Below are 27,673 nucleotides of genomic sequence, written 5' to 3' on the forward strand. Positions count from 1 at the left end.
TATTGCATTTGAGACCCTCCGCGTGGACTTCAGTAAGTCCAGTCAATATATTCCATGTTCAGAATGCACACTGTCCACAGAGGTGGACATACAGTAAAATTATATGCAAATTATTAAATGTTACAAACAGTATTTGTTGAAATTTGTTTCATTCACATGAAAGACATTGTTAAATAATCATGGTTGAAGATTTTATGATTCAGGCATCAAAAGGTTAAGCACTAACCAAATATTTCATTTCTGGTATTCTGGTGATTAAAGCAATTGAACTATAAACTGTGGCACTTTAAGTGGCTGAAAGGGAAAGGGGTTTAAGTGGAACCCCTCAATTTGAGACATTTACTGTCTATCAGTACTTGGTAGTAAAATGAATGAATGCTAAGAGTGCATATTTTGGTCAAAACAGTAATCCCAGACCAACTAAAACTAATGACTATTGTCAAGTTGCATCTTATCTCCTTATTTTGTTGTTTATTTTCAATTTTTTTTAAATCTTTGTTTCTGACGCTTAAAACCAAGTCAAGGGAGTTCAGCGGATGACAAGCGCACCCGGGTGAACATAAACTGGTGTGCAGTACCTGTTGAATCCAAAAACTGCATTTTGAACACTTTAAAAACATTGTTTGTCATCAATTGAATCTTTCTGGCGTCTGTCCGATGTAGGAAATTGTTCAGATCTCCGATTAGCGGGCTTTGTGATCAAAACATGGGGAGAAACAGTCTGGAAGTAAAATTAAATGAGATGGCAGATTAAAGCTGCTGTAGGGAATTTACATTTAAAAAGTTTAAATTGGTTTAATTCTTCATGTATTCCCAGCTTGGGAACTTTTAAATGCTTTGACACAGAATTTCACGTTCCTCTGTGTCTGGATCAGGAATCATACATATTATAACAGACCTTGGTCTCAAGTAAGACAATATTCTATCAGCCAAGAGGCCGAAGCAGAAATCAGAAAGGTTTTGGGAAATAACTGCTGAATGAAAATATAAAACAAAAACAAAAAAGTGAATGCTTTAAATTAAAAACAGAGTTTGCACACTTGAAACTTAGTGTGAAGCAGTTGGACAGTTGAGTTGACGTTCTCTGTCCTCTTTGTAATGTAAACATCGACATCGGCTCATGCTTTCAGAGAGCCAGTAGAGATAAGAGGCGGATACTGCTGACAACAGCCTGCTCGGCCGACCTTGCTCACTTTAAAATTGGGAGAAATAACTTCTGCAGTTTCAGACTGAAACATTTAAAATGTGGTAGATTTTAAACAACTTAATGAACACATTTATTGCTGAACACATCAAATAGATTTATTTAAATTTGACTAGAGTAAATTTAGTCGATGACCAAACATTTCTTTTTTTAAGGACAGACGGTATGAAATTACCTGCTTTCATAACTTGGATTTCATAAAACATTCTAAATTTTTCTATCAATAGGATTTAGCTGAGGAATGTCATTTAGCTTACTGAGTGATTCGGCTTTTTAGTAGTAAATTCAATTGTTTTTTTTCTTTTAATGTGACCGAGTGGGATAAGGCCATATTCTCCGTGCCATGCCGAACCTCACTGTTTCTTATCTCAGTCCAAACAGAGGGAGACAGCTGGTGTCTGCTGGTTACGCTGACCTATTCACAGAAAGGGTTACGGCAGCTGCTGGCCGTAACACCCCCCCACCACCACCACCACCAGAAACCCGTGTGGGGGACAGAAAACCTGACTGGACCAGGATGGTTTTCATACACAGAACCGAGCAGATCAACAACAACAAACTCTATAATTGTGTCTTCAATAACTATATCTGATCCCAGATCTGCTGTCAGTGAGCCCACCACGTTCCAGGCAGAAAAACTATTCATACATTTTTAATATCAAGTTCTTTAAGGATGAACCCATTCTGCATGTGGTGATTTGGGTATGTTGCCATGGTAACTCGGCCGGGAAACCTAACCTGTTTCAGAGCAGGTTATGTTTCCAGAAAGGACATCGACTCATGTGAGAGCAGCACCTTTTTAACCAATCAGAGCGCTTTAAAAGCGAAGATATGGAAATGATGATGTGCAGTTTTCTTCCTGTCGATGGTCAAAGATTACCGGTTGGTGTTGATTTTTTTTTAATCGTTACTCATAAAGCAGACCAACACAGCTGCTGCCGCTGGGCCTCTAGAGCTCGGGATCATATCAGAAAAAGACTAAAGTCAGCTAAACTTAGAAGGAAAGGCCCGTGCTTCTAGGGAATGAGTGGGGAGCCGCCCACAACAAATATCATCCCCTCCATCCCGACCCCCGACCCAGCTCTTAAAAGGAAAAAGAAAAGCGTCTCATTGGAACATAAACGTCTCATAGACAGGTTCACAGTTAGATTTAGGATTTATGTAGGTTATATTTTTGTAGGAGAGACGGTTAACAGCTGTCTCAGGCTCCAACCTTTTTAATCATTTAGAAACTTATTGATTAAAAATGACCTCAGATTTTTATTATTGGGCAGCAGTAGCTCAAAAGGTTGAGCGAGTTGTCCAGTAATCGGAAGGTTGCAGGTTCGATCCCGGCTCCGGACAGAGAATTCTGCTGTTGTGTCCTTGGGCGTGACACTTAACCCACCTGGTGGTGGTCGGAGGGACCGGTGGCGCCTGTGCTCGGCAGCCTCGCCTCTGTCAGTGCGCCCCAGGGCAGCTGTGGCTACATCGTAGCTCATCACCATCAGTGTGTGAATGTGTGTGTGTGAATGGATGAATGATACACTGTAGTGTAAAGCGCTTTGGAGTCCTTACTCTGAGAAGCGCTATACAAGTGCGGGTCATTTATCATTTATGATAATTCTGACTGAATAAAAGGAATAGTATCTTGTTTTATTTAACACGGGTTATATCTGAAATACTCAAACTGAATCTTTATTTTACATTTCAGATTTAATTCAAATTCAAATTCAAAAAAACTTTAATCATCCCCGAGGGACAATTGTTTCAGTACAGAAGAATTGGTACTGTGGTCATTCGCGACAAGAGTCGCGCTACCGTTAATTAGATGAAAAGGGGATCACATGAGGATAAATTGGGGGAGGGAAAAAAAGGCATACCAGAGTTACTCCCGGCAGGGCGTAGCTTTACTATGCAAAAAAAACCCCGCCTCAAACATATAAGCACGAACATCAACAATTCACAACACGAGACACCGAGAGGAAGGTGGGGGGGCTGGGATGCTGTTCCCCAGCGAGAGCAGCCCTATGGCGCTCAGCCAATGTAGCCACAGGTGGGAGGGAGATCTTGGGAGGAGCACAGAGCACATTGATGCCTGCAGGTTGATGACCTCGTCAGGCTGAATTCCACCAATCCGAAGGCGGGGGGGTAGGTCGGGTTTTCACAGCATCTGTCTGCATTCCTTCGTGGGGGTTTGTTGTTGGCATTCACAAGGCTGCCATGGCGTCAGATTCGGATAACAAGACTTTGTTTGGGTCAGGCGGAGATAATTTTCCTCTCTGCCTTCAAGTCTGTAACTGATCATTCAGGTCCTCCAGTGAAGCCAATTCAGATTTTAAACATCTCCACACCGTCCAGTGACCCTCTCCAAGATGACATCCATTTTGCGCACTAATACCGGTATCGCAGCTAGAACATTGTCCAGCTTACGATTCACCTCAAGTAACGTCCCAGTCTGTGAGGTCTCCACACGGACGGCGCTTTCCGTGGGTGCGGGTTGCCCTCCAATCGCTCCTGTCTTCCCAAATTTCCAGAAAACCAGATATCCTCCCACTCCAATCAGAAGAAATCCAGTGAACATCAGGCCAAATATCCACACATCTTCGACGTCCTCAATGGACAACTGAGAGAGGCATACGATCTTCCACTCCCTCCAGGAATCGAGCATATATCCCGCTGTGTGTGTCCCTTGCGGGCAAGTGGGAGCCCCCTCCTCCGTTCTCATCGTAAAAAAAAATCTTGTCAATCGCGTTGAATGACCAATTAATTAAATCCATTCTAAAAAATAGGGATTTTCAGAAGAAATGCAGAGAAGCGCTCTGTGGGCAGACAGGACAGAGAGCCTTGGGAAAAAAAGGGAGCGAAAGCAGAAGCGTTTGTACTCTGTGAGTGCCGGAAGAAGAGGTGATTTGGAAAAGATTTAGGCTTTTCTTCCCGATCCAGGACTGTGGATGGTCCTCCAATTCTAACCCCAGGAAAACCGGTGCTGGGGTGCCAGTGAGCATTAGGGTTAGTTAGGCCGGCTCACCTGAGGATACCCCTTAGACGTCAAACCCGTCTCATATAAAAGACTTGTTGGGCTTAACGCTCAGCTGCTTCTTTGCGTATCCGATTCCTCATTATTTCTCCGTCTTTCCTGCAAACCCAGTTTGGTGTCCAGTAGGGCTGGGCGATATGACGATTTTAGACCGTTTTACGATCTACACATCTGACGGTCTGTCATTTCTGAGAGACCTTTTTATCACGATTCACAGCTCTGCTGTTGAATTTCTGCCTCTGAATGAAAAGGGAACTTACCCCCAGGCGAATGACACGCCTTTGTTTGACCCTTAACCGATCAGAGTGAGTCATGGTAATATATTAGTGCCCCGCTTGTTTTCACCTGTGTGTGAACAAACATGGCTTCGGCCGCGGCTGAGAGCGACAACGAGGTTTTCGTTCCGAAGAGGAACGCCTCGTCCGTTAAATGGAACTGGTTTGGTTTTTCACCAGACGACAAAGAGCAGCGAAAAGTCATTTGCAAAGTTCGCAAGGAGAGCATCAAGGCAAGTGATGGCAACACCACAAACTTGTTTAATCACTTGAAAAGAAGGCATCCCAAACAATACAACGAGAGCCAGCTGGCAGCTAAAGCTAAAAAGCCTGCGGCTGCAGCGACAGCGGCTAGTGCTTCTTCCAGGCAGCAAACGCTAACAGAAACACTCACAAAACTCACTCCTTACGACAGAGACAGCAGACGATGGAACAGCGTGACAGATGCAGTGACGTACCACTTGGTTAAAGATTTGTGTCCCGTGCGAACAGTAGGAGCGGGATTTAAGAAAATGATAAAAACATTGAAACCGCGCTACAAGTTTTCCAGCCGCTAGTATTTTTCGAACACCGCCATTCCACGCATGTACACTGAATGCAAAGTGAGAGTTGCAGAAAATATTCAGAATGCGCAGTTATTTGCTACCACAAGCGATCTCTGGCCCAGCCGCACATCAGAGCCGTATTTGAGCTTAACTATCCACTACATGAGCAACTGGGAGCTACATAGTATTTTGAACAAGTTAATGTTTGCACAATACGTTTGCAATTGACATGTTTGCACTTTAAATATGTTTACGATTTTAATTTATGTTAAGTTACTTGAAACACGAGAAAAACTGATTTTTGTGATTGTTTCTCTCAGGGCTTTTATCATCTCTGGTGTGAGTTTAAAATATAAGTGTGTTAGCACTGAGTTGATTATCCCTAATATGAATAAATGTCTATTTATTCAATGTTTCTCTTCTTTAATATGCAATTGAAGTTATGCTATTCATGGATAAAAATTCGTGATAAAATCGAAATCGTGATAAAATATTGGAAAAATCGTGATATTCTATTTTTGCCATATCGCCCAGCCCTAGTGTCCAGCTCCTGCAGCTCTGCAGTGTCCTTGCTTCTGTTTTCGTTTCTACCTGCTTCCTGCATCTGGGTTCACCTCCTTACCGTGAAACATTGCAGATAAGATTCCGATTTTTTTTTTGCACATAAATGCAAATAAACAGAGTGCTTTTGCATGTGTGGTTGCGGTCCCGCAGACCAAAACAACCTGAAACTAAAACGTTCTGAACCCAGCAGAACTAAACCATCTATAGACTCGACACTGTGGAGCAGTGGCTTTAGGTTTAGAACTGTTTTAAACAGCATGAGGGGGAAGCAGGACTGCTTACCCGTCTCGACCTTTACTGACAATCTTCACTTCAAAGTAGTAGATCCCACAAGCAGCAGGGATGGGATGCATGGCTCGCACTGACGCCGCGTCCTTGTGGTTCTTTCCATGACCTGCAGAAAAAAGAAAAACTTCCATGAGAGGTCAGCCATGACAGACACGTCTCTGACCGTACGCGACGAGGCCTTCAGCACAGACCCAAGCCCCTACGGTGAGATTATAAAAGTAAACATACAGCAGGCTCGTGTGTTGTGTCTGTCACTCCATATTCAGACGGGTGCTTATGCAATCCCTCGGGTGGGTTCTGTTGTATAACCGCCAGCTCGCCTCTACAGTAAGCATGTGCACCTCTTTCTGCTACGTGCACTCACGCTCACCTGTCATGATACATAACAAGTGGCCGTGGACTCGTAGGAAATGCAGATAGGCGGTAACCTTAACCGAAGCAGCTGGCTGTCAGCAGACACCTTCAGGACGTCTACCATGAACACGGCAGCGCCCCGGCACCAGTCACACGGGAATTAACATGGCCTCAAACTGAGCTCACTTCTATGCTGCTAAACAAACGGCCGGGAGAGGCTGCTGATCAGAATCAGCTGTTTGCTGAGATTTATTACACCTCCTTGATGTTCGATGATCACAAACATGCAAAGCTGTGTCCCCACATGTCTGAGCGTGTACCGGGCATGCCCAGACATGAGCCTGCTGATGGTCTGATCCCTACATTTGTAGCAATATTCATGCGGTCTATTTTTAGAAAGTCTCTTTATTGCAGCTTAGAATAAATGAAATGTCAAAGTTAGATCTCAGAGCTGCAGGTGTAAACGGGAGTTCACGTGAGCAGCTCCCGATTTCATCCAGCTCCCAGCAGCTTAGTTTTGGGACTATTTAGGGTAAAAGGCACAGGAAGTGTCAGCGAGCGCGACAGCTCACTTAACCAGCAGGAGTCAAAGATCTAAAGGTCAATCTCCTGCTCCTCCTAACCAACGTTAATGCTGAGTGTCGGAGATCCGGACCCCAGCTTTAGCCACTAGCAGGGCGAAAGTGCAAAATCTATCAGATCAATAAGAGAAAATACAACAAAGAGCACAGCGACTCGTTGCCCTCAGCACCATCCGTAGTGGGACAGGGAACCGCATCGTCACCATTAGTAAGTGGGGAATGATTAAATAAAACAGTGAAAAAAACCTTTGGTATGAAGTTACAGCTACCTTAAAAGTTTTCCACTTGTGAATGATCTGTGTAGAACAATGACTTTTTTTTGGGAAATGACCTTTAACCCTTCCTAAATTGGTGGACACCAGCAGTTGCTTCTTTTAAGATCAATAATGATGTAATCCTTTCTCAGTACTGTGTTAACACCATCGACATGTATACTGGACAATTCATTTCCATAGGCTCCAATAACACGTTTTTGAAGATAAATGGGAGGTGGTCACCACCGCCATTTTGACCGTGTCACAGGTTCCGTCAAGCCCAGACAATTCCACAAAAGGGAAGAGAGGTGGAGCTGAGGGTGGGGCTGTAAGGCTGGGATCAACTGATGACACCCGGTCGAACTAGCTGCAAGCTAACCTGAAGCTAACCCAAAGCTAACGCGGAGGTGGGAGCTAAGCTAACGGAGGTAGCAACCTAGCTACAACCGGAGTTAACTGTGCACAACACCAGAGCTTCTGAGTCAGAGATACGCCGGGCTGACCGCTGGGTAGAACCGGGTGGAACACAGAGGTCTCCATCAGCCGGCAGCCGCGCAGCACACAGGAGCCGCGATCAGACAGAGATGTGCCGAGCTGCAGGAAGGGGAGAACCGGGTGGAAAACATCGGTCTCCCGAGAGCTCCACAAGCCGATAGTGGGAACCCAGCTCCACCAACATGTTATATTTCAACCCATTTTCTAAAGTGCAGCATTATGTTAAATGCATTGGGTTTCACCCTATTACATTTAAATTTCATGGTTAAACAGTACATGTTAACATCTAAGCTCAGCTCGGCAGTGACCTAAAATACATAAATATAATTTTACTTACTGAAAAAAATGAAGTGGAGACTCCTTGGACGCCCTATTAGTGCAATTAATGCCACAGCAAGTCATTTTGTCCAACAATTGCACAAATAATATCCAAAACAGAATACACAAACACAGAGACTCAAAATCCCGGAACAGTTTCCAAACCAGACCGAGGCTCAGGCTGAGGCCTTTCCACTGAGCTAGCTCTGTGGTCACGTGGGTCTGATGCTCATTAATTATACAGAATTTTAGGCTTTTAATACACTAAAAGAGAATAGTGAGAAAAAAATTCACCCCCCTCAGAGTTGTCATGAGTGTAAACTAGATCATTTAAACAAAAAACATGTTTTGGTACCAGGCTGTAAACATGTTTATTTCTGCTGTGAAATTGGTATTTTTAACATGGGAGTCAATGAGGATTTGCTCGCTTCTGACATCAGCCCCTAGTGGATGAGTGTGGAACTGCAATTTTTGTCATTTCTGCGTTGGCGACTATTTTTCACCCGCATCGTGGGGGCTTGGTTAACACACACCTGTAGGCTCCAGAGCAGCAAAACTCACACTTCAGCTAATCAATGGATTTGATTACCAGCACCTGGCTGTGGTGTTTGGTGATTACTTTTACACAAACGGCTCTTTTTTAGACCTGTTTGATCTGATGGTTTTTTTTATTCATGAGTAGAGAAATGAAGATTTTATTTGCATTAATTTTACTTTTCTAACTGCATGTTGCTGCTGCTGCTGAGACAGGTCTAGGTGGAGTCTGTGTGGCCTTGAACACAGAAAATTGGCACACCGGTCAAAATAGCATCCAAACCACGAGGGTGAGGTAACAGAGCAGGAGCTGGAGGAACCAGGCGCAGAAAATATATCCTGCTTGATCCAGAATAGATCTATTTATGTGTCGTCTCCTAACAAATGTGCAGTGTCACCTAATCCCAACTCTCTTCATGGACAAAAAGACTCTGTGTCCTACATAACATCAACATGGTGACAAGATTTATCTTACGTTATGAACATAAATAAAATAATTATTAAATACTATTCACCCCCTAATAAATGAAAGTTGGCTAATATTCAGTCAGCAGTGGGGTGATCAATTATTCATGAAATGATCAGTGGGTTCTTTCAGGCCATCTGCTTGAGAAATTCTTGTTTTAAACAGTCGGTTTTGCCTGTTGAGCGGAAATTTATCAGATAAGCGTTTCAGAATAGGTTTGACATCCTGTCTGTATTCTCCCAACCTCTGCAGCGACGCCACGACCCGGCAGGAAGAATACAACACATTTACTCTGCAGCATCTGAAATAGAAACTTTTTCAGAAAATACAGGTCGACCTGGTTTTTCTATTGCAGACACCGATGCTGATTGGAAGAGGTCTCGGTCAGCCAATGGCTGATTTGTACTGACCAGTTTTCATGGTTGATATCTAGACGTTTTCCACCTAATTTTCATGATAAAATATCACTAATAGCATCAGCTGATTCACATAACTTCTGCTTTTAGAAGAGTTTAACCAACTATTAAATCAGACGTCTAACTAAAGTTAATCAAACAAATTAGTAAACTGAAAAAATATTAAATAGGGTTGCACAATATATCGGAAATATATCGTTATCGCGATATCAGCATGCACAATATGAATATCGCAAAGAACAGATAAATATCGCAACGAACAGTCAGCTCAAATGTTTCTGTCAATCAAACGGAAGCATGACATTTTTTAACAAATCAGAGCGCTTCACCCTTTTAGCCAACTGGGTGGGTTCTCATAGGTTCGGTGCCCGCCCCAGACACTTAATTTTGATGGTTAACAAACACCTGAGTTAGCTTTGTTCTGCTCTTTCTGCTGATTCTGCTTTTCCGGGATCCACTGATCGCCTTTTCTTGATCATTTTCTTTTTCCCTTTCCTCACATCTTTAGCTTTTCTCCTTTTTATAATTTTTATTTCTTTGTTTTTGGTTATTTTTGTTCCTGAGTTAAATTTTATTTATCGCAAGTAATATCGTCATTGCAATATTAATGACTGTTATCGAATATCGCAGCTTTTCCTAATATCGTGCAGCCCTAATATTAAATATTCAGAACTGGTTAAAAAAAATTGTTTACATTTATTTTTGAGCATTTATTAATCAGATGTTATTCAGGAACATAAAAATACATTTAAGGAGCAAGTCACCCCCAAATCAACTTAGTTTTTCTGATAAACTATATAAATGTGTGTCTAATCGTGCTGCAGACACCTGTAGTCAATAGTTTTGCACTTTAGTGCATTTTAGTTCAAATTTAAATTTTATGCTTAAAACTGTCAGTGTTGTGCCATTGTCAGGTAAAAACTCTGCACTGCATTTGACATCGCTAATGGCTAAGAGGTACCCTAGAACGTTAGCTGGTACCATATGATGTCACATTGTCGTTGTGAGCCTGTGTGTGTGTATTTGTTTGCGGCTCCGCCCTCTCTGTCTGCTAGGCAACAGCATTTGTTGCATTTTTCAAACAGGAAGTGGGAGTTGAGTAAGAATCTGGTAGGGGGTGACTTGGTCGTTAAAGAGCAAGTCACTCCAAATCACCATTTTTTTGCTGATAAACTATATAAATGAGTGTCCAATTGTGCTGTAGACAAATGTAGTCAATAATTCAGCACTTTAGTGCATCTTAGTTAAAATTAAAATATTCTGCCTAAGACTGTCAGCGATGCACCGTCGTCAGGCAAAAACTCAGCACTGCATTTGAATTTAAATCTGCCATCGCTATTGGCTAAGGAGTACACTATGATGCTAGATGGTACATTATGATGTCACAATGTCGTGTGTGTGTGTGTATTTGTTACAGGCTCTGCCCTCTCGGTCTGCTAGGCAACAGCAGTTGTTGCATTTTTCAAACAGGAAGTGGGAGTAAGAATCTGGCAGGGGGTGACTTGCTCTTTAAATAAAATCTGCAGCAGCACTGGGCTGTCTCGGGATGTGCCTGACTTTAAATCGGCTTTAGGAAGTATTTCGATCAATGCCGATATATAAGAAATGGAAAATATCGGCCCAGTATATCGGTCTACCTCTATAGGAAAAGTTAAGAGGTTTGAAATATTTATCTGAATATCTGAATCATAAAACAACATAACCCAATGTTTCCCAGTGCTCTTTGATTAATGAATAGATGAGTTTTCACTAAAGTCTTCTAGAAGAACAGTTTCATTTAGTAAATAAAAGAAACCTGGGCCAAAGTGGGCCTTAGGCGTGGGCTCAGACTCAGGATGACTGGGAGACCTGAGGAACACAAACATCAGCTTGTTTTGGTCCAGAGTAGACACAGTCTTGCTGACAGCTAGCAGCCTCGGACTGCGGCTCGTAGGAGCTGTTGTTAAAACGCCCGGCTGATTTATTTCTGCCTATCGCACCGATCGGTGCTTTTGGCTGGATGTGAACGCGCAGAGGCCTCCTGTCTCACCGCCGGAACACGGACCTGTAGCTGCTGCTGGATGGAGCTGGGCCGCCTGATTCTGGGCCAGAGAAATAAAATGATTTCTGGAAACCACTTCCAGAACACTGGCCCCAAATCCACGCGAGAGAAAGCACAGCAAAACAATCTGATTTTGTTTTCACCTGTTCGGAAACCAGCAGCATCAACACCAACACCAGGGCCTGAATTGTTCAAGGCTGACAACAAGTTTGGCTCGAGTCCATCTTGTAGCCTTCTGTTTTCAATAACAGCCAGAAGGAGCAGCTAGCTTGTGCTAGCCACACTAGGCTAGTAAAGTACTGCTGTGTTTGCTGCTTTATGTTAGCAAGCTGCCGTTTGTTGTGTTTGCGTGCCGCGGTCCCTTCCGCTGTGATAAACGTCAGTCCGTTTACATCAAACAAACAACCACAGAAACGGTTAAAACACCGTTATTAACGCGTTATTAGGGCGACAGTCGGTTGGTCGGTAATAAGACCAACTCTGTCAGGGGTTAGCGAGTTCGCTGTCACCCATTTGGACATTCCTCTGCTCATTTGTGAAACAAAGCAAGGACAGGAGAGGCAGCTCAGGCTAGATTTACCAGAAAGACACACACACACACACGCACACGCACGCACACACACACACACACACACGTCAACATAATCGCACACTGTGTTTTTGTAAGTATGAGTGTGTGAGCCCCCTCCGCAACAACACACACAGTGACCGATTAGAGCCGAGACCTCTCTGCTGTTGTGACTGTCAGACCCGTCCCTCTAACCTTTGTAATGGACCCGGAGGTTGTTCTGTGACAGCCCAATGTAGCTGTATTTATCCTTGGGGCTCCAGGATCGGGGTAAAGGGGTCTCTTCCTCGTTTACAGCCGGGTAGAGCCATTTCAGCCGTTCGTTCAGTTCTTGCTCCTGGTAGTTAAAAGCAGGATCTCCTAACGGCAGGCTTCCCGAACCGAGCTCTGCCATTTTCCGGCCCTTATGGTTGGGTTCTGCTCAAAGTCCCGTGTCAGTCGGCTGAAGCTGTGGGCTGAGAGAGCGAGGGACTGTGGGGAGAAAATAGCAGCGGTGTGACATCCCCGAATAAGCAGCAGAGTGTACTGTAGGCTGCCGCGGTGCATTGTGGGCACTGTAGTTCAATTGTGTCTACATCTAGAAAAGGCTGCACAGCTCCAGTGGTTCAGGGCTCTCACTAAAGGGACTGAAAAAGACAGTTTTTGTAAGAAAATATGTAAGCTTGTTATCTTCATCTGAGTTTCCAGAAGCTTGAACACGTGTTTAAGCTAAATCATATTTAAAATAAATTTATTTCAAACGGAAAAGGACATGAACATCTGGGCCTGTTCATCAAGAAACAATTGTTACATTAAAATGTTTCTCTCTACGATTTTTAAGGTTTTATTCAAAAGGTTACGTTTACATTTTTAAAGATGGAATAAATATTTTACGGAAACGTCTTCTTTTAATTACACAAAAGATGGAAACATATAATAATAATAATAATTATTATTATTATTATTATTATGTTTTGTTTAGAAAGTAATTTTACTTCACAATTCTGTATTTTAGCCAGGCGCGCTGCGGACTACCATATTGATTTCTTCATGCGCAGTTGTGTATCCGTCACCATGGAAACCGAGCAACAGTGGTCAGCTTTGAATGAACAGAGTGAAGCAAAGGTAAAGAAAGAATGTCAAATTAGAAAAGGATTTAAACGTTGTTCTGTTATAATCTGGCTTTTAGGCAAAATATGTCTGAGCAGAGATGTAATATTTTCATTTATAAAAGGGCCCAAAAAATCAAAACAAAAAATAAATGAAAAAAGGCAAGTACTCATATGAATCACGTGGTGATAACGATATTAATCCATATATGAACCCTGTATTCCTTTATTGTATTCAGATGATTCTTTTAGGCCCTCAAACGGCCAATGACAAGGATGTGTTACGTCCTCTATTGGTGGATAAGGAAAAGGACAGGGAGTAGCACAGAGGCATGAGTTTCAGGTGTGGAAATTGTAAACATTGATTTTATTAAAAGGATTTCAAAATAACAAAAAGCTCCAAATCTAAAAGTACTTAAAAACATTGTTAAATGTCCATGGGTTTATGTTTAAAACAGACATCCGGATGCTCCCAAACATTCACACACAAAGTGTTGACTAACACATAAGTCTGGGAGCCAAGAGGACTCTGGTCCCTCATCTGTTAAAAACCTCTAAAAGCTCTCAAGCTTCACTAAGCTTAAAGAACTAAAACCCATTTAAAAGCCATTAAAACACAAACAAAAACAAATGGAGCGCATGAGAGAACTGGCACAGATCCAGCCTCTCCCTTCCTTCTTCGTTTATTGGCGGGTGGCAACAAACTTCTAGGTGCATTTCCACCACCTTCTGTGTGGGAGTGCGAGTCGCAATAGGGAGAAACCGTTCAAATTAAATTCTATTTATTAAATTACTAGCTTTAAAAATTAAATTAGTTATTTATAAACATCTAATCCTCCAATTAATATATTCCTCAAATTCAACTTTTCATTATCTTTCATCTTTAATTGGCTAGATAATATTTTCCTATTATTTATACACTTGTCACATTTACACAATACATGTTCTGCCGTTTCCCTTTCTTTTCCACAACCACACATTCCTGTATTATGTTTTCCTATCATAAAGAGTGTACTGTTTAAATCCGTACGCCCCAAAGTCTTGAATTTATCATTTGTTTCCTATTACACATTGGAATGCTTTCCATTTTAACCACTCTGTCCCTAACTTTATATAGATGTCTTCCCTTTTGTCTCTCCCTTCCTCCTGGCAGCTCTGCTTTTTATGTTGCTCAGGAGGTGATCAGCCCAAGTGAGTGCAGCTGTGCAGGTAGGAGGAGGAGGCAAAGCACTGATTGTCCTCCGCAGCGTCCGATTTCTGAGACAAACAGCAACAGCTGCAACATTCTGTTTCTCTTCAAACCTGTTAGGTAGGAAGGTAAGCAAAAGACAACAAGTGCATTAGCATGCAGGAATTAGATTAATACAAAAAAAAAGCTAATTGTGCTGACACAACACTGGTTCATCTCTTTAGTTTATTTGAAACGCCTAAAGAAATGATTTGGAGGAAACATTAGTGATTCATCTGATTTGTGTTTCCGTGACACTTCCTCAGCAGGGAAACACCTGCAAAAGATCCTGTCTCCCCTTTGCTGTGACGGCTGAGCTTAGATCACAGCAGTTTAATGGGCCATCTGTACCGGGTCGGGCCGGGCCGGGTAGCGTAGGTTGTTTACATATCTGGGTGGCCTGGTATTTTTCCGGGCCAACCAAGGCTCATTCTCAGCCCTCTTCTCGAGGGGGTCTGCTTCAGGCCGACCAGGGCCAACACACCCACTGCTGACAGCAAATTCACACCTTCCATTAGAGCAAGCCTCTGATTGGTGGGTAGAATCAGCCCACATGGGCTTAAGGCAAGGATGTGTGGAATCAACCGGGCCAGGCTGGGGCCGACTGGGGCTACCCGGCCCGGGCCGACCCGGTACAGATGGGAATGGCCCATAAGAGTTTGTGTTTAAGAAACTATAGCTGCAGTGGACTGGAAGCAGTTAAATGCATGCACGCCCTCCAAGGAAGCCTCAGTTCCTCGCCCAGCTGGAGAAGTACAGTAAAGCTCCAGTAGTTGTCATACACACAGATGTGTGTGAAATGTATTCTCCGCATTTGACCCATCCCCTGGAGGAGTGGTGAGCTGCAGACACAGCTGTGCTCAGGAACCATTTGGTGGTTTAATCCCCCAGTTCAACCCCTTAATTCTGAGCGTCAAGCGAGGAGGAATTGGGTCCCTTTTTTTCAATGCCTCAACCGGGATTTGAACCCCAATATCCCCGTCCCAGGGACTGAGCATACCACTAGGCCACTGAGCTAGTTCGTGAACAAGGAGCTGCAGACCATCAGCCCACATGAGCCAGTGTCAGTAACTAAAACTGAAGATGTTGTTCTGCAGAGGAACTATCACACATTCGGTCCATCAGGGATGAAGCACAAACATGTTTTCTTGCCTCGTCCCCAGGTCTACTTGAGTCTTAGGTTGTTTCATCAATGCATACAGACTTTAGCACACCCTACTTCCTGCTATTAAAAAGGAATAAACCTAAAGGTAAAACTGTCTCATCCATTTCATGTATTATTTAATTACAAAAAGCTGTTGGAGTCTTTTTAACCCTTTAAAACCCCAGATTTATCCGGAACTGCGCTGCTCTGGGCGGCTGCATGTTGGAGTAGCTCTGTTGACTATATGTAAGTTTAGCCTTTTCTTGGGCATTTTTTCTTTAGTTTCTCAAGAAAAACTGTATTTTTTTGGACACTTTACTTTTCTGTTTCTGGTGCTGTGAAGCTTGGAGGATTTTTACTGCTATTTGCTTTTTTTTTCACTTTTTGAGCAGTTGTTATGATGCGTAACCATGGCAACAAGCTGGTTTACAATCGGGAGCAGCTGATTAACATTGGAAAGGCTGAAATAATACCTCAACTGAAGCCACAAATCCCAAATGAGCTAAAACGCAAGAAGCGTGGGTGCAGAGCGGGAGCAAAACGGAGACAGAGAAAGGAAATTCAAACCATCTCTTCCATCAATCATAATGGGCAATGTGAGATCACTGGCTAACAAGATGGAGGAACTCCAAGCCCTTTCAAGGACTCAGCCAGAGTTTCGGCAGTTTCAGAACCGCTGGAGGAGATGATGCAAAGAAGGATTCTCCAGAGAATCATGAAAATGATGGACAACCCTGAGCATTCTCTTCACAAGACTGTCCGACAACGGAAGAGTGTCTTCAGTCAGAGGCTTCTTCAGTTTGGCTGCAACACTGACCGCTACTGGAGATCCTTCCTGCCAACAGCCATTGTAATGTACAACAACTCTTTGATGACTTGATTATTATTATTCTGAGCTACTACAGCAATCAATTTCCCTCTGGGATTAATAAAGTATTTTTGAATTGAATTGAATTGTGCTTTAATAAACAGGTCAGATTTTTTAAAAACTAACTGTTAGCTGATGTTCATAAAACAAGAATAAACAATTTTTGTTATTATAAGTTATAGACTTGTTTAGGTCTCCCTACAGCAGGTTCTTCCTAAGACCTGATCAGCACATCAAATACTTTGTTGTTGCCCAACTTTAACAGTAAGAATAATCAAAAAGTTGTGTTAAAATGTGATTTCATTTAGAGTCAGATAAGAAAATACTCAGTAGGATACAAATACAAAACTAAAAGACAAAACAAAGAACTCAACATGCCATTTTTCAGGGAAGTATTGAATAATCATTGACTTGAAACAGATTAGTGTTTATGTTGAACCCACCATTATTACATCAAGTAGAAGGTTACTGTAGATTCAGCTCATTTTGACCTTTAACTGTTTTAAAGAGCAAGTCACCCCCAAACCAAGTATTTTTTTGCTGATAAACTATATAAATGCATGTCTAATCATGCCGCAGACACGTGTAGTCAATAGTTTTACACTTTAGTGCCTTTTAGTTAAAATTTAAATTTTCTGCCTAAAACTGTCAGTGTTGTGCCGTTGTCAGGTAAAAACTCTGCACCGTATTTGAATTTAAATCTGCCACCGCTATTGGCTAAGAAGTACACAATGACGTTAGATGGTACATTATGATGTCACAATATCGTTGCTCAGATCTTTTTCTGTTTGAGACTTAAAGAGGAAGTCACCCCCATATGATAAATATGACTTAGCTATCTCATAATTATGAGATACTAAGTCATAATAATGATAAATGACCCGCACTTGTATAGCGCTTCTCAGAGTAAGGACTTCAAAGCGCTTTACACTACAGTGTATCATTCATCCATTCAGACGCACATTCATACACTGGTGGTGATGAGCTACGATGTAGCCACAGCTGCCCTGGGGCGCACTGACAGAGGCGAGGCTGCCGAGCACAGGCGCCACCGGACCCTCCGACCACCACCAGCAGGCAACGTGGGTTATGTGTCTTGCCCAAGGACACAACAGCAGAATTCTCTGTCCGGAGCCGGGATCAAACCGGCAACCTTCCGATTACTGGACAACCAGTAATGACAGTTAACTCGTAATTATGAGATACTAAGTCATCATAATGAGATAGTATCTCATAATAATGAGATAGTATTGCAAGATAGTATCTCATTATTATGAGATAGCTAAGTCATGATTACGAGATAATAATTTTTTTTCTGAGTGGCGGGTATGGGCTTCCATACAATCTGCAGCTTCATCCTCAGCTAAATTTTCCTGTGACAGCAGATGTTTCAGTGACACTTCCATCTAAAGACACAATCGTCCTCTAGATCAAAGTGGAGTCAATATCACTGTCGTCTGAAGCTAATGATGTCTGAGCTTCAATTCATCCCAAACATTCCTGTGAAGCCAACAGAACTCAAATGTCATCATCAGAAGTAAGGAAATATCATCGTCAGTATTGCCTGAAGCGGGTGATGTTTCCGCTCTATCCTCACCGAATCCATCCAGTGAAAATAACGAATTTGTTTGTTAGTTCCAACTTTCTTTTAAGCGCAATAAATCCTGGGGCTCACTCTCAGCACAAAGCAGCAACTCCAGAACATTGTATTCCTCTCCAAACAAATCTAACAAATCATCACCCTTCTCTGAAGCTAGCACCCCAGCATCATCAGAAACAAAAGTCCCATGTGATGTCAGAAACATGTTGACACTTCCATCTAAAGAAAAACAGGTGAAAGTTGTGTCCTCTTGATCAAACAGATGTATACCACCTTGGTTGTCATCAGAAACTAGTGATGGGCAAAATGGGAGGGGCGCAGACGTGCTCGTGCAGAACGCAGTGGTAGGAAGGTGATTTTGGGGTTGATGACGTCAAAGTGAAGCAACTGTGTAACTCAATCTTCTGTTCCACCAAATATCAGAATGGAAATTAATAAAAAACATTAGAAAAACATAAAAACACTAATAGAAAAAATAACAAAAATGTGGCGGTTTTTTTCATAAACATCAACTATGCATGTCTGTGATAAAGACTACATTCTCCATAATGCTTTGCGCACACGTCTCTGGTTACGTGCTGTCGCAGCGAAGGAGACATTGCACTGTTCTGTCGTGCAGCCGGCCTCGGCGTTAGTGAGAGGTAAGTTTGTGGTACTTGTTTGAAACGAGTCTTGCTACAAATTAGTGAAACAAAGCTTAAGTGAAAACAAAAGTCAGTCGTTTCGTCAGACACATAAACAACTAACGACAGGATCGACAGTTTTACTGGCAGCTCCTCTCAGTTTAGGAAGGCTAGTGTCGGGCACGCCTATGTGAGGGGTTAGCTGCTCCGGGGGCTCCAGGGCTGTTTGCGCGGGCCCGCATGAGGCGTCGGTATTCACAGGGGTTGGGTATTTTTAGCATGATCCTGCTGCGAACACCAGCCGGTCACTCAACACCTGGAAAATACATGTTCCCGAAGTCTAGCATTGGCTGGAAGCTACAAGGTTTGGGCCACCAACAAGTCAGCTCACAAGCTAGCAGCGGCGAGCAGATCTTGTACCGACACCGGCTGAAAGAGGTTTACTGTCTTATTTGCCTCATTTCCACGTTCCTACTCTTGTGTTAACCTTAGTTTCCTCTGCACTGGTATACTCATGTCCCGTCGGTAACCGCAATAGTTAGTAATGCTAACGTTTAGCGCGCCCGCTCACTGCTCCAGTGTCAACCATGTCGTTATGGGAGTCACGTGACCTGTTATGTCGGCGGAAACCGGGAGTAGTATTTATTTATAAAATCTCAGTATTATAATATGATTCAGGAACTATTTCACTTACGTGGAGTTGAAAGGGTCAACGTATTTTTTATTATTTATTAATGTTATCACGTTTTAAAAGTGTGTTTTTAGTTTACCACTATAGTGATAAAAACAACTAGTAATAGTAATAATACGAAATGTTAACACGAATTTCAAAACATAACAGGTGTTAATCATATACATTATAATTACTGTAAAAACAAGCAGAGTTCATCATATGTGGGCAGACACATAAGCTGATCTTATACTAAAAATCCCTTATGATCCTTTTACACTGAAGAATATTAACATACATACATTCTGTGGGTTTAAGTTTCAGGCATACAGTTCTGTTGCCGTGTCCTGGTGCGTTCTGTGTGTTGACCCTCTCTGTTTTATCTCTGCAGCGTGTGTTCGAGGGTGATTCAGGATGGCGGAGCAGCCTCTGTGGGAGCAGATAGGATCCAGCTTCGTGCGGCATTACTATCAGATGTTTGATTCTGACAGATCACAGCTTGGATCCATATATGTAGGTGGAACGTGACTTCTTCTCGGCTTCCTCTGATGACCTTTTTCTAGAAGCCTAATTTTGTTCCTGTTTGTTGTAGCTTTTTTTATTTTTAGTGATCTTAGCATTTTTGGAAATGTTCAGGAAAACAAATCTTTTTCTATTCGGGTCTAATAAGTAATATGATATTTACTGACAATATTTCGATGAAATTTGTAAATCTAATTAAATACTGATTGTAGTGTTAGTTTTTCTCCATCATGAGAAATGTGAAGTGGCTTCATGTGTAGATTATTTTCTGCCATTTAATTCTTTTTTTTTTTAATTTAATTATTTATTTATTTGTTTTTTACATCTGTCACTTCACAGATTGATACGTCATGCCTTACGTGGGAAGGACAGCCCTACCAGGGAAAAATAGCAATTGTCGAGAAACTCACTGTGAGTATTGCTGGTTGCTATGCAGAGGTGAAGTGTGGTTAATGTGTGATAGAAACTGTGTTCTGGTGAAGAACATCAGGACATTAAGGATTTTGTTTGGAGCTTGTTAGGATATAATAAAAATACATTATGATGTTTAAATAACAGGTGTTTGAAATCTTGAAGGGAATGACAATGAGCTGAGTCATTTCAGTGCAATAAAAACTGGGCGATATGGCCTCAAATCTATATTGCGATATAATCTGAAGCATGTGCGGTATCGTTATATATTGCGATATATTTTTTTCCTCTGTTTATATATGTCAAAATGACATGCTTTTAAATATCCTCATGTGGCAAATATACCGTAATTTCCAGACTATAGAGCGCACCTCAATAGAAGCCGCACCAACAACAAAAAAGGTTTTCTACACACACATGCTGCACTCAAATACAAGCCGCGGCGCAGCAGCCACATGCAGGTCTCCGGCGCACAGCGCATGTACGGCCATAACATAAGATAGTTAGACAGAAAGACGCTACACGGAGGTTTTTCGTTGTTGTTTTAATTCAACAAAACAAATTTTAAACACGGGTGAACGTGCCTGCAAGTTTATAAAATAAAAACAGCACTGACACATTATTACCGGTAATTTGCATGTTTAGAAGGAAAGAACAGCTGACAGCATTAATAAGCCCCGGATGATTAGAAAATAAAAACTGCACACAAAACATGCCTGGTTAGTAAATAAAACACACTTGAATACCAGAAAAAGTCATTCTCTCATCTTCCTCTTGCGCACTAAAGCCATTAAAGTCCTCTTCTTCAGTGTCGGAGTTGAACAGCCTCAGAAGAGCTTCGTCACATACCTTTTCTGTGGTGATGTCAGTGTCGCTGTCATCATCCCCGGGTGAAGCTGGCTTGGATGAGTTCTTCCCGCTGCCGTCTCCAGCGCCGAACCACGGATTCATTCATGCCAAGCTTACGTGCGGCAGCGCTGTTTCCCTCCTTTACTGCCAGATCGATGGCCTTCAATTTAAATGTGGCAACATATGAACTCATACGTGTAGTTACCATGATGAGGGGGTATGGATTTGAAAATAATTCTCCGTCGTGCCAGCTGCTTGCATGTGCTAAATTAAAAGGAGCACTTTCTTCTATTTCCACTTTTGACTTCCACCTGTTTCACTTTCTGCTAAAGCGCCCCCTGCAGGTGAAGGAAAATCTTCAGTAAAGCCGCACCTCATTATAAGCTGCATGGTTCAAAGTGTGGAGAAAAAGTAGTGGCTTATAGTCCGGAAAATACGGTATGCCACTTGAGGCATATAGGCCTCCTCCCCCGCCCACTCCATGCTTGCAATCACTGCCATTCTGTTGTCTCAATGTCAGCAGGGTGCAAATCTTATTGACGTCATGAGTTATCGCGGTATTTCGATATGTAGGGATGGGTACCTTTGACATTTGAATTGATTCCAGGGCTTCCCTTACATAGGCTTAGCCGTGGCGGCCCGCCACGGCTGAAATCCCACCGCCACGCCTACAAGATCCCAAGTGTTTGTTTTTTTTTGGCGCTGTTTCCCGAAGAAGCAGCAGGAACTACTATGTTGTGGCTTGTGATCACAGCCGGCAGGCAGCAAGGAGGAGCAGGCAGGGCAGGGTGAAGTTACAGCATAAGTTACTGAGTTTAAAATTAGAAAGGTAGCAGTGGATGTAATGCTTTGTGGTTTACATGTTTCAATAGCATTAAGATAAATGAGTGTTGACGATCTTGACAGGGTTTCCTCCAGTACTTATTAGTCCAGGTTTTCCTCCCCCCACCAGGCTAAGCATCACTTATTCATGTACAATTTATTTATTTTTTCGTGTCTGACTTTAACCGCATCTAATCCTGTATTACGGCGTGAGCGCAACAGCGACAACTTAAGATCGATGTGTGAGCAGCCTGAGAGGTCGGGTGTTTCATCTGAACCCTTAAAACCTCCAGCAGGCTACGCTGCACTATTGACGTGTTAGCGCGCGGCGCTAACAACTTAGCGACGCTACATGTCTCGGAGAAAGCGTAAAAACACGTTGGACTCTTCTTCTGAAGCGGGAAAATAACGCTTCTTAAGCAGAGCACGACGCCGCCTCGGCTCGTTCACCCTCTGCCGAGCCGGACTGAGCTCGATAACATTGACCCAGCACAGCCACTGGGTCGTTGGAGCTGCCCCGTGACTGCCTGATGGAAATCCAGCGGGTTTCATCAGACTCGTAGTTTCTTGTTTTTGCTGGGGACCCCCGGTATTTTACCGCTCCCTCCTGCAGTCTTCCCCTATTAACATTTAAAATGATTCTGTAAACTCCGTGTATCAATAGAAACAATCTCTGCCTCTGCCAGCTGCAGTAAATGTAGTCTCCAAATAATAAATAAGAGGTGCATTCATCTGTGTATCTCCTTTGATCCGCATTAGTGATATTCTCAGCACCAGAACAGTGAAGCAAAGAAACAGATTCCTGAGTTTGTTAGTAATTTTATTTATTAGGTGCATCTGACCTGTTCTATTTTTCTCTGAAATGAGATCAAATCAGTGCTTCTATGGGCTGTCTCCAATCTGCACTGGAAAATTTTACTTTATTTAGAGACGTGTCATAATTCCCCCCCGAAACACTGTATTCGGTACTAATTCCCGGTACCTAGGAATCGATACCGGTACTTAACGGTACCAATTTTAGATACTTTTGAGTGTTTAATATTTTAATTCTCTTTTATAATTAAATATATATTTTTATCAATATATAACCATATTTGATAAATATCACGATAAATAACATACAACTGTTTGTATTTTAACATCGTCCTTGTAGTTTTATAAGCTGATAATTAAACTGAAGCAAACATCTTTACTGTGAACTAAATTTACTGTGTATCTTCATTCCTTTTGCCGTCTTTTTTCATTTGATTTTTCCTACTGGGAAGTTAGAATTTCCGAGGAGAAAGCGAACGCACCATTAGCTGATAACAATGGTGGCAATGGAAGCTAACATATCAAGCTAACTTTATCTTAAACAGTTTATTTAGCTGCTGGAGCAGATTAAAACGATGATGCCTCACACTTAGATCGTTGTCACTGGTTTCATCTTCACCCAATCACCCGTCGCATTTAGTAAAGTGAAGCCAAACTTTAGAGCGTGTTCATGTTCTTCTAGTCGGAGAATTCCGAGGAGAAAGCAAACGCACTATTAGCGAAACGGAAGCTAACATATCAAGCTAACGTTACCTTAAACATTTTATGTACCTACCGGAGCAGATTAAGATGAGGATGTCTCACTTAGATCGTTGTCGCTGGTTTCATCATCACCCAGTTACCCATCACATTTAGTGAAGTGGACCCAAGCGTTAGCGTGCGTTCTTTCTACCGTGCTGCTCTGTTTACAACTGGCTCGCAGCGACCGACGACATAACGCTCTTGCGCATGCGCAGCTGTCTTGGCAAGTTCTCGTTATGAAGGACGGGTACCGAAACGAGGCACCGTTTGAAATGACGTGAATCGGTGCTCAGTCGGTACTATGGAATTCGGTCGGTACCAAAAAAAGTACCAAATTCGGTACCCATCGCTAGCGATACAGCCAAAAACTCTATCATTACCCAATTTTATATTGTTTCCACCTTATATCGTTTATATTGCCCACCCCTAATAAAAACCATTAATAAAGATTACAATTAGATATTTTTGTAGGGATTTGCTTACTTTTCCATTCAGTTCTCAATATGAAAGAGTTTGAGGAATCTGAGGAATGGGAACCCCTCTTTGTGGTTGTCATCTCCTGATGTCTGCTTGGAGGCACCATCACAGAAGAACAGAATAGCCATTTTTGTTGTTGTACAGCAAAATTGCAATGCCACACCCTTGGTGCGAAATGTAAAAGAGTACAAGAAATTTTCTTTTCTTGAAGAAAATAATACAGAAATAATCCAAGAAAGGTGGATTGTGGTCAAACAGATTAGTGTTCCAGATCTTTAGTGGAATAAATGGCCTCTGTGTGAAAAGGAGCATCCAGACTGAAGTCACTGATGGTGCAGGCGTGAATCAGGGTTCTTCTGTGGCAGCAATAGTGAACTAAAGTTTTAATGCAGCATCTGCTGCCTCCAAGTCTAAAGACCACTTTTGGTTCTGAGGAAGAGGAGGGGATGGGTTCTGGATGGGCCTGACCTAGGGCTGAGCAATATGGCCTAAAATCAATATCATGGTATATTAAGGAGATGACAATAAATGGATGATAACTACACGTATGCACAAAAACAAAAGTTATCCACTAGAGGGGGCTGTCTGTCATGTGACTTGAGGTGGTACAGCTTCTTAAAAGGGACATGAATGTCGCCAACCTACACACACCCTTTATTTTTTATAAAATTTGTTGACATGGGAAAATATTGGTCCGAGTCAGAAATGTCGATCATGCATTTTTGATTCATCGCCCTGACCTGTCCCTAGTGAAATAATTCAGAATCCAACCTCAGATCTTGAACATCTGAAGATGTTGGTAGAAGATCTCGTGTTTGGATGTTTTCTGGTAAAGACGGCCCTTTAATTAACAACTGGCCTCATCTTTATGCAGCCGGCTAAAGATGCTGAAGATGGATCGAAGGTCCTGTCTAATGCATCTAATTTTGTTGTTTCTTTTGTTCCTGTGTGTGTGCTAGAGTCTCCCCTTCACAAAAATAGCCCATAGTATAACAGCAGAGGACCACCAGCCAACTCCAGACAGCTGCATCTTGAGTATGGTTGTAGGACAGCTGAAAGTAAGTAACCTTTCTGTTCCTTCCTCACTTCCCCCATGCATATAGTGGCTAGTGGCGTTAAGAGAACTTGGTTAGGAAACACGCTTTTGGTCCTGAAGCTAATATGCTAAATGCCCCCGACCCCCGGTTGAACTCTTCCTGATTTTTTTGCCAGCTGAATCATTTCTGGATCACAGTAGCGCTAGTGTTCTAACCTGGAACAGGGTCTGCGGAGGATAACTATCAACAACATATACGGGATAATATAGACCACATCTAGGATGCCACGATTAAATAATATGTTCATTATGAAGGTAAGTTAACAAACTTCTGCCTTAGGTTTCTAAATGATACATGCTAGCTCTTTATGGTTATCCCTGAAGTCAGGACACATACTCATGGCGAGGTGTCCTTCAGCATTACGGCCCTCGTCTCTGGAAAGAGCTGCTGGAGAACCTCAGCGCCGCAGAGAACGTTCATGTTTTTAAGACCTGGCTCAAGATTCATGTATTAGCTTAGTTTTAACTAATTATTTATTATTCGTTGTACATGATTAGATTTTAGCATTGTTTCATTATTTAATTATATTATTACTGCCTTATATGATTTTATTTATTTTCTTTTATCACTTATATTAGCTCTTTTATTTTTATATTTTAACTAATCTTAATCCAGTTTTTCCTCTGTGGGGGCCCTCTGCCCCAGGGGCGGTGGTCGGCTGTTGCTGCCTGGGCACTCTACGGGTAGTGCTTGGGTGGTGGTGGGGGTCTATGCCCTCCCTCCTCAAGGGCGCCCTGACTTGGTTGCTGTGGTTGACCTGATGCTGCCGGGGCAGACGGCTCCTCTGATGGCGTTTCCTTGCCTTACCTTACTTAGCTCATCTGAACTCAGCAAAATATAAAAAATATAATGTTTACTTGTGTGTGTGTGTGTGTGTGTGTGTGTGTGTGTGTGTGTGTGTGTGTGTGTGTGTGTGTGTGTGTGTGTGTGTGTGTGTGTGTGTGTGTGTGTGTGTGTGTGTGTGTGTGTGTGTGTGTGTGTGTGTGTGTGTGTGTGTGTGTGTGTGTGTGTGTGTGTGAGAGTGAGACTGTTAATGCTTTTAAACTGCTATGGAAATCATTTTAATTCTGTAAAGCACTTTGAGTCGCACTTTTGCGTGAAAAGCTCTTTATAAATACAATCTGATTGATTAGCACAGTGAGGAAGCAATGCTAACAATGTTAGCAGAGAGTTAGCATTTCAGAAACAAAAAAAAAGTCTCCTGATGTTAAGCTATTGTTCTGATAACATTGTTAGCGTTGCTTCGACACTGCTAACGTTGGCTAGTAAACAGCTAGCATGTATCATCATTTAGCAACCCAAAGCAGAGATTTGTAAACTCGCATTCAAAATGAGTGTTGGTGGACACAAACCTTGGTCTTCATTTGAATGTGGTCTGGATTATCCTGTTGACAGTATCTTTGGCAATAAATGCAATAACATATACAGAGGGTACTGCAACCTAGAAGTGATTCAGCTGGTTAAAAGGTCCGGAAGCATCAAGCCGGGGGTTCGTGGCATAAACCCTATTAAGCTTTCTGCAGAATTTGTTTGTAGGATTGTGTTAAAACCGATGGATCTGTAACGCTTTTGTGTTTGCAGGCAGATGAAGACCCGATCATGGGCTTCCATCAGAGTTTCATCCTGAAGAACATTAACGACGCGTGGGTGTGCACCAATGACATGTTCCGGCTGGCAATTCACAACTTTAGTTAAGCTGCCTGTTTACGCCGGCGGGCAGGGGCGGCCATAGCGGGAGGCCTTCATGAGATGAAGCTGAGGTTGTGCAGAAGAGAACGCACTCGCCCCTCCCTCCTGCCGTCTTATTTACGCCTGTTTGACAGCCGAGCAAATGCCAGATTCTAGATGTCGGTCACTGAACTCGTCCAGGTGGGTTTTTTCTGACCAGCCCAGCAAGTAGAACTGCGTTGTTTTTGTTGTTGTTTTCTCTCTCTGAGAGCCGGCTGACCAGTCGGGACGCCCCTGTCTGCCTCTCCGCTGACCTGCATGATGCTGGGAGCCCCTCATTATAAAAGCTACACTCAAGCCGCCAGAAGGACAAACAGCTGACTGATGCCATTAAGTCTGTTCTGCTCTCAGCTCGTCTTCATCTCAACCGTTCTCCCCTGCCGACTCGGTTCTGTTAGCACTGTAGTGGACTGGTTCATAGATCCATGTTCAGGTTCAGTCCGCCTCTTTTCTGATTTAGGGTTTGTTTTTAGATGCCACTCATGTCTTGCTTTAGCTTGCCTTAGTGTGTTGACTTCAGTTTGATCTTCCTGTGTTCAGATGCTAAGTTTGGCGTAACAAGCCAAAGGAGGACGTCGGTTCACTGTGCTCTTCTCTAATCCTGCATTTTCCATCGTCTTCTTTCACACGTCTGGCAGTTAAAATGGACTACAGCCACGATACAAAATAAATCCTGGACATTTTTCTTAATTGTGTCGCCTTCCCCCCCGTTATTTTGTAGCTTCTCAGTTTTTATTCATTTAGAGTATGACTTCCTTTGAACTGGTTTAAAGTATCTTTGCTTGTTTTTGGTTGGTTTCACTAACGGAGGTTTGGATTTCTGCTCTGGCTGAAGGCACTTTGGCCAAGTGTGCTAAAATAAACAGTTTTCACGTTTGGTGCCATGAATCTGTGTTTTAGTCCTAGTGAGGTCTGATCAGATGTTTTTACATGACTGAAGCCTAAAGGAGTGACAGCGGGGGCGCTAACTAAGTTACCGTGTGGCTCGTCAGCTGCAGCTGCAAAAGAAAACCAGTAGATCTCGAACCGCAGCTGCCGCTGTGGTTTGTTTACGTTTTATTTCTCAAGAT

At 42.6% G+C, this 27,673-nt stretch overlaps 2 protein-coding genes across 4 annotated transcripts in view; one reads left to right on the top strand and one right to left on the bottom strand.

Moving 5' to 3' along the window:
* ranbp10 (RAN binding protein 10) overlaps window positions 1–12,450 on the bottom strand; it is a 35,939-nt gene extending 23,489 nt beyond the window's left edge. Inside the window, exons 1-2 of one of the 2 annotated variants that reach the window (XM_015965206.3) lie at window positions 12,118–12,450; window positions 5,890–6,001 (exon numbers count right to left, since the gene is read on the bottom strand). In XM_015965206.3, the coding sequence (XP_015820692.1) occupies window positions 5,890–6,001; window positions 12,118–12,316 (311 nt within the window). In that variant the 5' untranslated portion in view covers window positions 12,317–12,450. Of the gene's footprint in view, window positions 1–5,889; window positions 6,002–11,497; window positions 11,618–12,117 lie in introns of those variants that run through there. The other variant, XM_015965207.3, reaches the window with a different exon arrangement.
* Window positions 12,451–18,400: 5,950 nt separating this feature from the next.
* On the top strand, window positions 18,401–27,491 carry nutf2 (nuclear transport factor 2). 2 transcript variants are annotated; one of them, XM_015965208.3, is made up of 5 exons: window positions 18,401–18,491; window positions 19,535–19,656; window positions 20,005–20,076; window positions 24,738–24,836; window positions 26,457–27,491. In XM_015965208.3, the coding sequence occupies exons 2-5, from the start codon at window positions 19,558–19,560 to the stop codon at window positions 26,568–26,570; spliced, it is 384 nt and encodes a 127-aa protein (XP_015820694.1). In that variant the 5' UTR covers window positions 18,401–18,491; window positions 19,535–19,557; the 3' UTR covers window positions 26,571–27,491. The 2 variants fall into 2 exon arrangements, with proteins under 2 accessions (XP_015820694.1, XP_054589358.1); XM_054733383.2 differs by lacking the exon at window positions 18,401–18,491 and adding an exon at window positions 18,786–18,911.
* The last annotated feature ends 182 nt before the right edge of the window (window positions 27,492–27,673 follow it).

This window comes from Nothobranchius furzeri, chromosome 4 (genome assembly GCF_043380555.1).
Source record: "Nothobranchius furzeri strain GRZ-AD chromosome 4, NfurGRZ-RIMD1, whole genome shotgun sequence".
In the NCBI taxonomy this organism is placed as follows: Eukaryota; Metazoa; Chordata; class Actinopteri; order Cyprinodontiformes; family Nothobranchiidae; genus Nothobranchius; species Nothobranchius furzeri.